General features: G+C 35.6%; 2 protein-coding genes across 3 annotated transcripts; one reads left to right on the forward strand and one right to left on the reverse strand.

Annotated features, from left to right (window-relative positions):
• Positions 1-342: 342 nt before the first annotated feature.
• Positions 343-4425, forward strand: RB195_026236 (uncharacterized protein; the record flags this gene model as incomplete). Its single annotated transcript, XM_064214694.1, has 6 exons — positions 343-475; positions 1809-1893; positions 2588-2734; positions 3003-3138; positions 4163-4285; positions 4351-4425. 6 exons carry the CDS (start codon positions 343-345, stop codon positions 4423-4425), a joined length of 699 nt encoding a protein of 232 aa, XP_064070575.1.
• Positions 4426-6249: 1824 nt separating this feature from the next.
• On the reverse strand, positions 6250-7356 carry RB195_026237 (uncharacterized protein; the record flags this gene model as incomplete). Of its 2 annotated transcripts, none has more annotated exons than XM_013447039.2 (3): positions 6250-6424; positions 7062-7170; positions 7230-7356. In XM_013447039.2, 3 exons carry the CDS (start codon positions 7354-7356, stop codon positions 6250-6252), a joined length of 411 nt encoding a protein of 136 aa, XP_013302493.1. The 2 variants fall into 2 exon arrangements, with proteins under 2 accessions (XP_013302493.1, XP_064070576.1); XM_064214695.1 differs by having other exon boundaries at positions 7230-7323.
• Positions 7357-13101: the final 5745 nt, after the last annotated feature.

The following is a 13101-nucleotide window of genomic DNA, read 5'->3' on the forward strand; positions in this document are numbered from 1 at the left end:
AATTTCATTTACGCCGTAGTGGTGTCCATAAAAATAAGCCAAGATGGAGCGTTATACATTCCTTGATTGTACATGAGAAAAAAGGATAGAAATTTCCCGAATTCGCCTTATTTATGGATATTCATTGAATTTTGGTGTATTTTCCTCTATTCCTTGAATCTTATCCTTGATTCTCATTTTTCCGATCAAGTCTCACGTTGGAAAGAATATGTCTTAGTTACAACCTCCTCTGAATCCTAAATTTGCCGCCCAGAGTTCAATCCAATCTGTACGACTTCAACAACAAATGTTTATACTTTGACTTATACCCCTTTATTCTAAAAAAATATTATTTTTACAGAGATGGCAAATGCCGGCTCATCGACGTTCAATCCAAACGATGCGCGATACAAGGCATGTTGTTGCCATACGAAAACATTCACTATAGTTGTCGGGATCCTCGAAATATTCGCAATTTGTTTTGTTTTGGTTGCTGGTGAGTAATTATTCGATTTTAAGTGTGAAAATTTCGATCAATTATATCTGATAATTTCTCGTGATCAGAATCGATTACTGAGCAATTCAATCGTATATAAATAATCCGGTAATTGAGAAAACGTCTATTCGTAGCGCTCTGATTACTTCATTCATAATCGCAATAGCGAAAAGGGATTTCCATAGTGATTATACACATGAGAGTTAGTGTTTGCGTGGTTTCTGAAAGGTATGAGTTAATTTTTTTAATATTTAACTATTGTCCTAGCGCAAGTAAATCTATCGAGCTGTCTTCTTTTATTTTTTTCACCGTATTTCTTTTTTTTGCCATATATTTTTTTTTTTCAATATTTTTTTCTTCTCTATTTTACCAAATAAACCAAATTTAAACGGTAAAGAAAAAGAAAAAATTCTCTTTCTTAAAAACAAAGAGTTCAAATTTGACATTGCATTGCAGAATATTTTAATTATATTTCTGTATCTAGAGCAAATTCCTTGAAAGTAAGCACGACTCCTCAGAAACGTTTAAAATTAAGGTAGAAATCTTTAAAACAGCGACTTGTGGACGACGTTATGATGTGATAAAGAATAGTTTCTTCGAAACAAGGCGAACAGAAACTAAAACCTAAACACATATTTTTGATACTGTAATGTTTTATTTGAATGAATTTTTTATTTGTTAGCGACATAAGGATTTGTTTTTTTTTTGTTTTCTTTCTATCATCTTGAGAGGAAATATTACGGAGCAGATCTTGGATGATCGACTTTTCTGCCAGTCTGCGAGTTTAATCACTGATTAGACTCGTCGATATTCTTCAAAATATGTTAAATTTCGTATGTTGTCCTGGCTTTGTGAGGACGTTTTCTGAAATATAGAAAATCTCCACGTCAAACCTCCGAACATATAAAGATTCTTGTATAAATTTCGTTGATCTTTTTATTTCCACAGCTGTGAAGTTTTCTTCTCAAAATTCGTTCATAGTACAGTGTCCTACGGACAATTCTTCTGAAACAACGTCCGTCATTTTCTTTCAAAAATTCCAAGCTTCCACATAGAAATCATTCACTGACAAAGCACGTAAAGCAATTTTTAGAACAACGTTTCAATTTGTTCTGTGAAAATTGCAAGGAATTTAATCCTGAAGATACAGCACAGTTTTTCTTTTCAAAAAAAAGTCCCATTCTTTATCGTCTAAGAACGCTACTAAAACCATGTGAAAAGCTCTCGTTTTTCTTTAGAAAAAAAAAATAAAATAAAAAAAGAAATCTGCTGAGCAAACTTTGATTGTTTCCGACAAATTGTAGTTTTGAATTCCATGTTCGTTTTTTTTCAGTTCTACCTGACGTCAACTCGAGGTTATGCGAATTCACCTCACAGAACTCAAGTGAAGAAGGAAAAACTGCCGTTCATTACGGAGTGTATGTTTTAATTTAACCAATTTCTAAAGAAGAACCTCTTTAAAAGTCCGCATACAGTAACCCATCCCTCCCATTTCGATTTCGATTTCGTACCCAAATCACGTCCATGGATACATTACTGTAACAAAATACATCTAAAAAGTACATTTCACCCGGACTTTGTAGCAACAAAATCGAAGCATACCCTAGACTCGAGACTCGAGCCTTATTATGTCTTTTTTCAATGTTTTTTTTTTTAAAATCTTAGCATTTAACGTGAGAATATACGGAATAGGACTTCAACGAAGAAATTTGCATGGATATTAGTAATAGTTATTAGAGAAAGTAAGAATAGCAAGAGATGGATTGCTGCAAAATGTAGCCTTATACTTAAGAAAGAGTAATGAAGTTGAATCCTGAAAAAAATAACAAGCAGATCCTTAGTCTAGGATCAAATTTGATTGATGTTGACATGCACGTCCTCAAAATATCCACTGTTAGAGATCAACTAACAATTTCCACTCGTTTATGCCAGTTTTTTTTTCGATAGCGTAAATAAGCCCATAAAATGTAGTCTGGAAATTCATTAATATTATGATGAAAAGATTTTGAACCACCAATTTTTTTAAGAATAAAAATTCTCTATTCTCTTGTTAATTCTAGTAAAAGTCAATCAGATTTTTGAAGAATTATTTGTGTTTTTTTTTTCTTTCAGAGTTATAGTGCAGTTACGACAACTAATGTGCGATCTAAGTATTGTTTGGTTAATTTGGGCGATTGCACAAATTGTTGGAATCAATCTCGTCTTCTATGGAATTAAGAATATTCGCTGGAAATTCTTTGTGCCACACTTAATATTAAGGTTGGTCGCTTGGACACCTTTAAAATTCGGAACTCAGATCTTGTCTCATCTGGACAACATACTAAATGCACTAGGATGGATTAGGGTGGCCGTGTTCTCTTCTTCCTTACGAACCTTTCTTTTTTTTTCCTTTTTTCTCTGAACAATCGGTACAACTTGTAGTAGTTTCATCATCAAAAAGAGAATGTTTAATTCGTTTTTTTAAGACGCATTACCGTAACCACCTTTTCGAAAAAAGCACAATTATAATAATACATTATTCGTTAAGAGTTCTTGGCACCGGTGTTCTCGGATGTTTGATCGCTATCCTGATTTTTTCCACAATTAGTGAAGAGAATAACACGGCACACATCATTGGCTTAGCATTTGTCGTGGTTCTAATGATCTTCTGGATTTATTCTACGGTATGCATTCCATTCTAATTGTTTGCTTGAACATCATGCATGACAAAATTTTATCAAAGGTCTTTTTTTTTAATTATGACTATCAATTATCTTCTTCATCTCTTTCATTCCACCTGATGCTTCAGGCGAATTAATTGGACATGAAGAGCGAATGCTACATTATTCTGCATGAAACGTATGAAAAACTCTGAATCTTAAGCATTTCACGGTTCCCTGAGCTTTCCTAACCATTTTTCGTGCAACGACACATAAAAGCACAGAAAGCATAAAGCACTTCTACCTCTGCTCACAATGACTAAGGGGAGGGTGGAACCGATATGTCAAGAAGTTCCGCTTCCTGTACGATCGATCGGAGGTTCGAATCCACCCCAGTGCTCATCTTTCGTACCTCCGAGTTCGATAAATTGGTAACAGGGAGGATAAAAACGCTGACTCGACACATCGGCTAGCCACCGCAAGTCATTGTATGGGCCAGTTACACGTTCGTAAACCTCAAACGATTTTGAATTGAAATGAACGTGGGGGCGCATCCCAAACGGATTGATTAACGCCAGAAACTTTATCCTTTATCGTTTAACGTTTTCGTCTAGCGAGTCGCTGCGTTACGGGAACTGCGACGCGATGATAGACCGAACAAACAAAAATTGGCAACCAGCCAACACAGTTCCGCTAGCAACAACAAGAAGAAAAGTTATGAATTAAATTTCCTAAGGTCATGATGTTATGTTAGCTCTATCTGTTAGCTGTAACAGGCCAAGGACAGTAGTAAAGGATGGAGAGCGAGTTTATGTGACTATAAACGAGCATTTTTAGAGTAAAATAGAATGAAGCAAAGTAAAATTGCGAAATGAAGTAAATTAATCAATATTCTCTATTTTGATGTAATTAACGCAAGGATAAGGCAAATCCACTTTTACAACCAGTTTCTTAAACGCCTAAACTTTAATATAGTAAATAATAAATGTGAATAATATTCAATATTTAATATAATATAGAAATTTAATCATTTTCTTTTGCACCATAGGTTACCGAGTTTTGGTGTGCTCATTTCGTGAAACGTTCTCAAGAGACCGGATTCTCAATATCGGTTGCACGACCTATAGGACCGGCTACCATATCTCTCAGCGAAAGGGAGGCCCCGGCATCTGTAAGTGAATTCAAATTCCATGATTATCTTAGACTAACGAGTGATTTTAATATCCTTAAATCTAGCCACCTGCACGACAACTCCCTCCTCTACGTCATACATATGGAGGAAGAAGAGATCCACAAAAATACGCTCAATAGAATCTATCCAAGAAAATGGAAATTCCCTCGTCTTCAAATTCCGGAAGCGGACACATTCCAGCTTTCCACTGATGTTCTCTATTCTTCAAGTCATAGATTCTATTTGTAGGAGGATCCTATGTGTCTTTCTTTGATCTAACTGGATATCAACGAATGATTCATTCAAAATTTCGTGCGAAAGCGGGTTATCACTAAATTCGATCTCATAAGGTTTATGTGAAGATATGAACTCTACGGATGTTCAGGAAAAGTGAATACCCGTAAGAGTAAATCACACTGATCCAGCAATGCATTGCTCATTTCCACCATATAGTACTGTTGCTTTTGTGCTAATGATTCGAAAGCTGTTTGAGTTCAAATGAAGTTTTTAATATTCAAGAAAAAACACTTAGAAAGGGTGTTTCAATCATAACCATATCACTAATTTAAAGACAGCATACGATCTTGGGATTTCTACGGGAACGCATAAAGTTTGGATTGTGTGAAGATTACGAGTACGAGCATGACTACGCTCAATTCCCCTTTAAATTTTAAATATTACCCCTTTTAAAAGAATTTTTCCGTCCTTTAAAAAATAAACGTCATTGGAATCGCTGTAGTCCCTACGAGGTACGTTGGAATGCACCACCTTTGTACTCTTCCGATTTCTTCAGTGGCCTGTTCATTGGTTTTCAAAGTCGAAAAGGCTGTTGAGGAGACTTTATTGATTGTCGACCGCTCGCTCGTAGACGCAGCACGTGTTCAGTGGTGATGCGTTCCATCGTATCTCGTAGGAACTAAAGCCGCTTCCCATGCTGTTTTTTTTAGGACGATTAAGGAGATTAAGCGTGTCCATCCTTATTCTCGTAATCTAAAATCTATACTCTATACTACTCACCAAAGGCCCCAATATCGTCAGTTTTGTGTTATTCTGTCGTTACAGTTAACTTTCTGGTGCACTCTTTTCAGTGGAACCGTTCCTTGAAGGAACCTGAAAGAAATATTCGTGCAATTACCCGTGGCCCTTCTCTAAACAAATAAACTGGTGAAGACGAGAGTCCGATTTTCTTTCTTTGTGGTAAGTAGTCAAACACTTCAAAAATGACTCCTTTCATTGCAATATAAGATAAATATGTAATTCTCCGATATGATTTTCAAATCGAAAAAAAAGTTCAATACGTCACACATACTATTTTTATTTGTTTATATTATTTTATTATTTTCATCATTTTATTATTTTTTATTTTTGTAAAATTTGGGCACATTGCTAGGGATAAATTGCTTTTTTTTACTGCTGGATTTTGAAAGATGTTTGATAAAAGACCAAATTATATAAAACGAACCGGCCTCTGCCCTATTTCGGAGTCTCTTTAGGTAACATTTTCTGAGACAAACAGAGCGTGAAAGGAAAAATTTGGGTACGACAAAGGTGAGGAAATTCTCTTCGTCCCACCTCACTACATTTCGGATCTCAGGATATCATGCTTAATGCTAATAGATCAGTCCAACGAAGTCGGATAATCCCCTTATTTCAAATTTCTCTCGATGAGGTAGCAAAAAATTTCCTATACTCACATCTTGGGATACTACTCAGTACTACAGTACTCTTCTATAGTGGAGTCGAAATGGCACGGTTGAGGCAGCGATTCCGATCGAGGTGGGATCATCTTAAGTTCCACTCGAACTGCAGAGATGAGTAGGTTAGCGGAGGTCCCATTTCAATCGGAATCGCGCTACTCATGCCCCTGCACCAGGTTTGAGGTGGTTAGGATCCGATGTGGAAAATGACACACAGTCGAGCCACTTATAATACAATAACTTCATAAAATATAAATAGAATACACGTTACAGCCTTTCTAAATTACGTAACAAAGATGGTTCGACACGTTCTTGTGGTTTGTCGTTGTCCGGTTGAATGATCTGTTGATTGACCGGTTTCGTTCCTTTATCGTTGTCGAACCATTTTGTGTACAGGACCACAGATGTACAAAATAACGGCTTTACGACGTGTTTAATGTACCTGAAATACTCATTTTCTTTTAAAAAAGATTGGTTTTATTCATTTCTCAAAATAAATAAATGTAAATAAGTAAAATAAATAAATACAAATAAATAACAATGTATAATAAGGGAGTTTAGTAATTAAACCATAATAAAGCAAATATTATATTATACGCATAAAAGCTTAGAGGTTTACAAATCATTATATATATATATATATATATAATAGAAATATCCTTGGTATTCTTTATGTCTAAATCGTATTCTCCTTTAAGCGGTCAATATATATGCTTACTATTACCTTCGATTAGTTAAAACTCTAAAAAAAAACGAAATGCGCTAAAATGTTTGCTGGAACTGCTAAGGTTGAGATCCTGAAACCTTACTTTTCTCTACGTGTCATGGATCTCTTAAGACCAACGTATAGGTTTCAGGACCCTGTCCTTGGTAGCTTCACACAAGAGCTTAGTAGCTTTAGCCTTTAATAGACCTTAGTAACGTCAACTTAGATCCTTAATCTATATGTCATGGATCCCTTAAGTCTAATCTCTTTTCAAGTTCAAACCTCTTTTGCCAGTTTTGCAATGTGTATGGATCCAGTCAAATAATCCAGGAAATACGCAGAGTTTAAGCACATCACTGTTAGTCAAACTTACCAACTATCCTTGGTGGCTAAACATTCGCAGAAAATTTGATCTGCTTCTTTCCTAGGTAGATGAAGGCCATCCACAAGAGTGTCATGTTCAATACAGCACTTATCGATCTCTGGAAAAGGATGTTTTAAATCTCATATATCCATGTATCTTGCTTAATCCATAATTTACCCGTTATATCGGATGGAAAAGCGATAATGTATGATATTGTGCTGCTAACTGGTCCAATTCCACATTTCCACCCTTCTGTACCCGTTATTTGCATTGCTAGAAGGAGAGAGGGCAGATAGAACTCCATTTTTCCTGAAATCTAATCACATTTTTCCGGGAAAAAGACCCAAGAAGAGTTTCCGATTAGAAACAGACGTAGTCGTGATCAATCTTTATTATTACACATGTTAAAGTCAACTACAACCGAATTACCTAAAAAGATGGACGTATGGATCTCGTGTATCCGATAAGGATAAGAACGATATGAGGAAAATAATCCTCCAATAGGAGAATCCAATGTGATCCAGAAATTTTGTCAAATACGTTATTTGAGTGACTCAAAGGGAGTGAAAGTGACAAAAATTGTATTTAATAGGAAAATGTACTTTTAATAGTAGTGAAATGTAGTTCTATTTGTACTACTATCGTTTATTTCCGGATTTAGCAGGTGAACACTACTGTAGTAGCGTCTATATAAATTTTTGCCCATTAAATTATTTATACAGATGAATTATCTGATGGGAAATATGGAGAGTTCGTGCAAATAATGTAAGGTCAGCTGAGAACCGCTTTTGTAAGAGTAGAACACAATTAGGAAACGATCACTTTATGTCCGTACAGGTAACGGTCACAGGAACATTCCTCTGGAAGATGAGAAACTGAGATGTGCAGCAATTTTTAAATATAGAATAAAAAAATAAAATTATTTGTACATGATAGAATTAATACGTGAATGAATTATTGTATTGATATCTGAGAAAAACGTGCTGTTTTTTTTAAACCGCGAAGAAGAATTAGCAATTAAATATTAAATAAATTCCCTCTTTATTAAACAAATGAAATTAGGTGAATCGTTGAGCACCGTGACTTCTTCTGGATTTTATACGTATGTAACATTAATCCATTATTAGACTTTATTATTATTAAACTATTAATAATTTTTTATCATCATTTGCACGGACTTATATCAATGGAATGGGGAAATTATATATCTATGTATAAGTGAGACCGTGCGGACATTTTCCTTTCGTGACCGAAAACGCTTGTTACGAAAAAACCGTTATTTCATTTTAATCATTTCATAGAATTTAAAAACCGTGACGTTAAACAAAAACGAAAGACTTAGACGTTAAACATCAAGTTAGATGAATGATTCTATTTTTAGAATTAACATCAAAATAAATACATTTCGAAACAAATTTGATCTATGATCTGATCATTGACTATTTTCGTTTGATCTCCACTGCCCTTCTGTCATGTGTGCCCCTGAAAAACCACTCGTTTGGCTATTTATTTGGAATTTCTTTTGAAAAAAAGCAAAATATTTAGAGAAGTACAGTCGAAAGTCTAATCTAAAATTGAATTTAAATAAAAGATGATGAACCCAAATACCAAACACTACTAAACAATAAAGATTGGAAAAAAGTTAACACATTAGTTCAGGAGCAAATTTCACATGAAAAGATCATTGCCAATTCCAGAAAAAAGAAATCGGTGCAAGAAATAGGAGATAATGAGACAAAAAGAGGAGTTATCTTGGAAAAATGAGAAAGTTTTTTTTAGATCACTATAGGTGGTCCTTAATAATGAATAACGAACATTCTGATCATGGGTCTAGGAAGAATAAAGGGATAATTGTGGGAAATCCACGAATTCCATTCAAACTCATTTCTCTCAAAATCTCATTCAATTTTGCGGAACAGTTAATTACGATCCTTATTTTCCGCAAAATATCAATGCAACACGGTTTTTTCCCAGTACATTTGCACTAAATTACAAATTTTGCACGTTATAGAAAGGTATCATCTCATGCAAATATGGGGATCGTTGGAAAAATAACAATTCGTTATGATTATGATCTAGAAACGTGTATGCACAAGTTATTTTTCTGGAATCGCACATAACTGATAGCCGTTCCAGCCGTCTAACACTGATAAAAGTTATTATTTATATGAGACGCCTTTACTGTATTTTGATGCGAAGAAAAGAACATCCATGATTTAGTTTTCTTAGATTTTATACTAGAATACCATTTCAATCATGCAAAATTCTTTACTGGATGGAGGCGACCAAGAATCGTTCGAACGTGGATCAAAAGTGATTGAGGCAACAAACATTTATCACCATTAAAACCGACGAAATAATAAACAAGCAGAAGCTATAACATTGACCTAAAAACTAACAAAAATTAAATTATCATTTAAAAAAATTAAAAATACTTTCTTATAGAGAGAAAACTGCTCTTTCAAGCAAAATGTTACATAATGCTAAACTTTTTTTTTCTATGGTGCAAGTTTAAATTATAAGGAAAATGTCATCATGTACGCATTAACGTAATAGTAACACTATATATATATATATATATATATATATATATATATATATATATATATATATATATATATATTTATATATATACCACTACAAAATAGCCTTTTGAGTCACCATTCGACGAATGGTGCAAGAAGAGGTAATGAAGTAGTTTAACAGGAAAATTTCCTCTAATTTTCAACAATTTTCACTCATAAAAGTATGATTTCTCAACGAAACTATGATATTAAAACCGGTTACGTTGGTGACGCAACTGGACGAAAAAAAAAGCAATTTGCGCGACTCTGCTCCAGCATTTAATGGATATTTCGTGCAAAAAAATAAACATATAAAACAATATTCTCAGGATATAAATACAGTACTGGAAAATGTTAGAGATTCTAGTGGTTACTAATCTTAACAACAAGAGATTAAAAGGTGTGCATTCTCTTGCAAAAGAAAAACAAAAAACAGTCTAATAAACAAAAACATTTCGCCACCGAACTCTACGATCTCAAATATTTTGACAGAATATTTCGTTGTCGAACGGAATTTCATATTTATACCCCTTAAAACTGCGTTCTGTAATCGGCTTATAACTTTTTTATGACACAAGAAGTACTACATTTCAATTTTTCGTTGAATTCACAAATCCTAAACCGGGCAGGACAACTGTAGATGACACACAAGTACTTTTTTGAAAAAAAGAAGAAGAGCCAAGTTTTGAATGACAAATGTCAGTAAAGTGAATGGAAATAGCATAGAAAAATTTTGATAAATATCTTGTAGAGATGTGATGAGAGAAATCCGTAAAATCTCAGCTACTTTATCAAACTAATGCACATCCACAATTTTTACACTAGACAATGAATGGATCAGTTGTTGTCGTCGTCGTATTACTCTGGCAATGAGGAGGACGAAAATCGTTGTGCAATGAATTTATTGAGAAGAAAGAGAAGTGCCGCACAGTTGTAATAGAATGCCAAAGTGGACAGCTTTGTAAAGGTGTCCTTGAAACGAGAACATTACTAAGAAGTGAAACCAACGGTAATTCGACTACAAGTACATCTGTCATAACATCTTTTGAAGAAGAATTGCTGATGCACGTAGCAATGCCAGCTAACCTTTCCAGAATCTCCTCCGCAAAAAAAAAGTAGAAGAACGTCCTCAGAACGTATAGTATGTACGTTAGGAAAAACTCAGATAGGAATTCTGAACGATGAATGCCTATCACTGAAATATTTGAAGTTCCCATACTTGAAAACGAAGGCGGAGAACGAGGGAAGCTTGAACCTGAACTTCCATGAGCTAATGCTGAGACAATGGAGCCCCAAAGAACCACCATTTCAAGGAAAAATCCTCGAAATTATAGTTTATACGTAATTGTATTGCATTTCTATGATCTTATATGTTGTATTTTATACGTGTATATCAGACCATGATCTATATTATTAAGAGACAGGTCAGTGTCCGGCCGTCCGTTCGTCCGAAACAAATTCTCACGCACACTCAAAGATCAAGTGCACCTCAAACCTAAGTGATAAAACCGATGTTTTGCTTAGCTTCCTGAGCTGCTTGCTCTTCAAACAATCCCACCGTACATCATACGGGGGGAAAATCGAAAATGGACAGTGCAATTAAACTCACCATACTGGATGAGAGAGGGGAGCGAGAAGAGGTCCCACCATTGATTGATTATCTCACCCATTCGTCGAGGATCCGGAAGTAATATCCCCTTTTAAAAACGAGGTTCAATCCATGACAATCCGTCAAAGCAGAGCACAGAAAGAAAAAGTTTGAACGGAGTTCATTTCTAATGTATTATATTATGGATCCCACCACTAAAGCTTTACTTGTATAAAATATTTTTGTTAGGATTTCGAACAACGAGTGTAAATAGCCCAGAAGTTATCAAAACGACTCGTTTTTTGATCTACAGGTGAACAGCAAATGTCCAGAACGGCACTCGTCCCTGCATTTTTGATGCGTTTTTTTTTCTTGGATTCTAGCGCTGTCATCTACTAGATTGAAGGACAAGGAGCTCGACGTTAATTCATCCGCTTAGGACTCGCCAACGCGTTCACTAGAATTCAGGATCGTTTGAGGTTTACGAACTCGTGGCGAGCCCATAAAAAATGATTTTCGGGGTCCAGCGATGTTCAATTCAGTTCATATCATATATTTAGTTCGTTACTGATGGTTATTTGTGATTATTTATGATCATTTTATCCTCTCAGATAATCCTGGCACCAATTTGCCGACCCCTCGATTGATGAAAGGTTTGGTTAGCGATACGACGGCTTCGGACCATCGATCGATCGTGCGGTCACAGCGGAACCTCAAAGCGTTTGCTCTACAGTCGCCCAGCTACTGCATTATAAAAGCTGAAGTTATAATATTATATTTATATTATATTGTATCATTATATTTATTTTATATTATTAGCTAGTACATTTTACAAAAATTATGTATTATTAAGCGCTCAACCACTTATGCCCTCTTATGATCTACGAAATTCCAAAGGCAATCGAAGATCACGAAGATCAAATGCGCCTCAAACTCTTAGATTCAACTGACGTCCTAGGACTTAACTGCAACGTACTCAAGAGAAAAGCTTGCAGGAATCCTGGGATTAACAATTCCTCATTGATCCATGTACTAAACAATGCCAACGTTGCTCAAATGGCCAGATCCAGCACTCGTAACTTGCCAGATCGGACAGGATGGCTTCTTTTCAATTTGGGATGATCGTAAGTGTTTGATTTCCCTCAAAGTTACGCAGATAAATATTTAAGAGTTCAAACTAACTTTGCTATTGACTTCTTCATATGACTCACAAAAGGAAAGGTTACGGAACCTCGGATACCGTGGAATGCCAAGCCATGTCAAAGTAGTTGAAGCAGCACCTACATCGTTAACCATTTAACGGTCAAACTTCATGAAAGTAAGATCTAAGCAGGGTATCAATCGAACAATCGCTCTTCAAGGATGAATCCCAACCTTCGGTTCCTCATCCTAGCCCGGTAGAGCAACCGACCACAAGGGACGGATGCCCCATTGGGACAGTCCACTATTGTATCATCATTGATGATCATACTCAAATGGTGCAATCGCTAGCACTCCGCTTTCACCGCCCACCCACGCAGGCCTCCAGGGGAGGTTCAATGGTGCTACGTACATGCTGCGGGCAGACACCAATTTCGCAACATGTGAAAAATCGCTCAGTGGTAGTGTGTAGGAAAAATTACGGAAAATTATGCAAACATTTCCGAAATCCTCTGAAACTTTAGTGGAAACCCAGTGATACTCGAGAAAAGAGGTTCATGACTAGTTTGAAAGGGAAAACTCACTACGGTATTATGGAAAAGCACGTTTTCCAGGTTACCCTCGTGGAATTGTTTTCATAAATTCTGAAATTGAACTAAAGGGCGGATAAAAGCGAAATAGCCCCGAATCCAGCAGCTTGCAGTATCGATTGATTGGTTGATATGTATTGTCAGAGCCGCACGAGCGCCCCCTCACA

Source organism: Necator americanus, chromosome X (genome assembly GCF_031761385.1).
Source record: "Necator americanus strain Aroian chromosome X, whole genome shotgun sequence".
NCBI classification, from domain to species: Eukaryota; Metazoa; Nematoda; class Chromadorea; order Rhabditida; family Ancylostomatidae; genus Necator; species Necator americanus.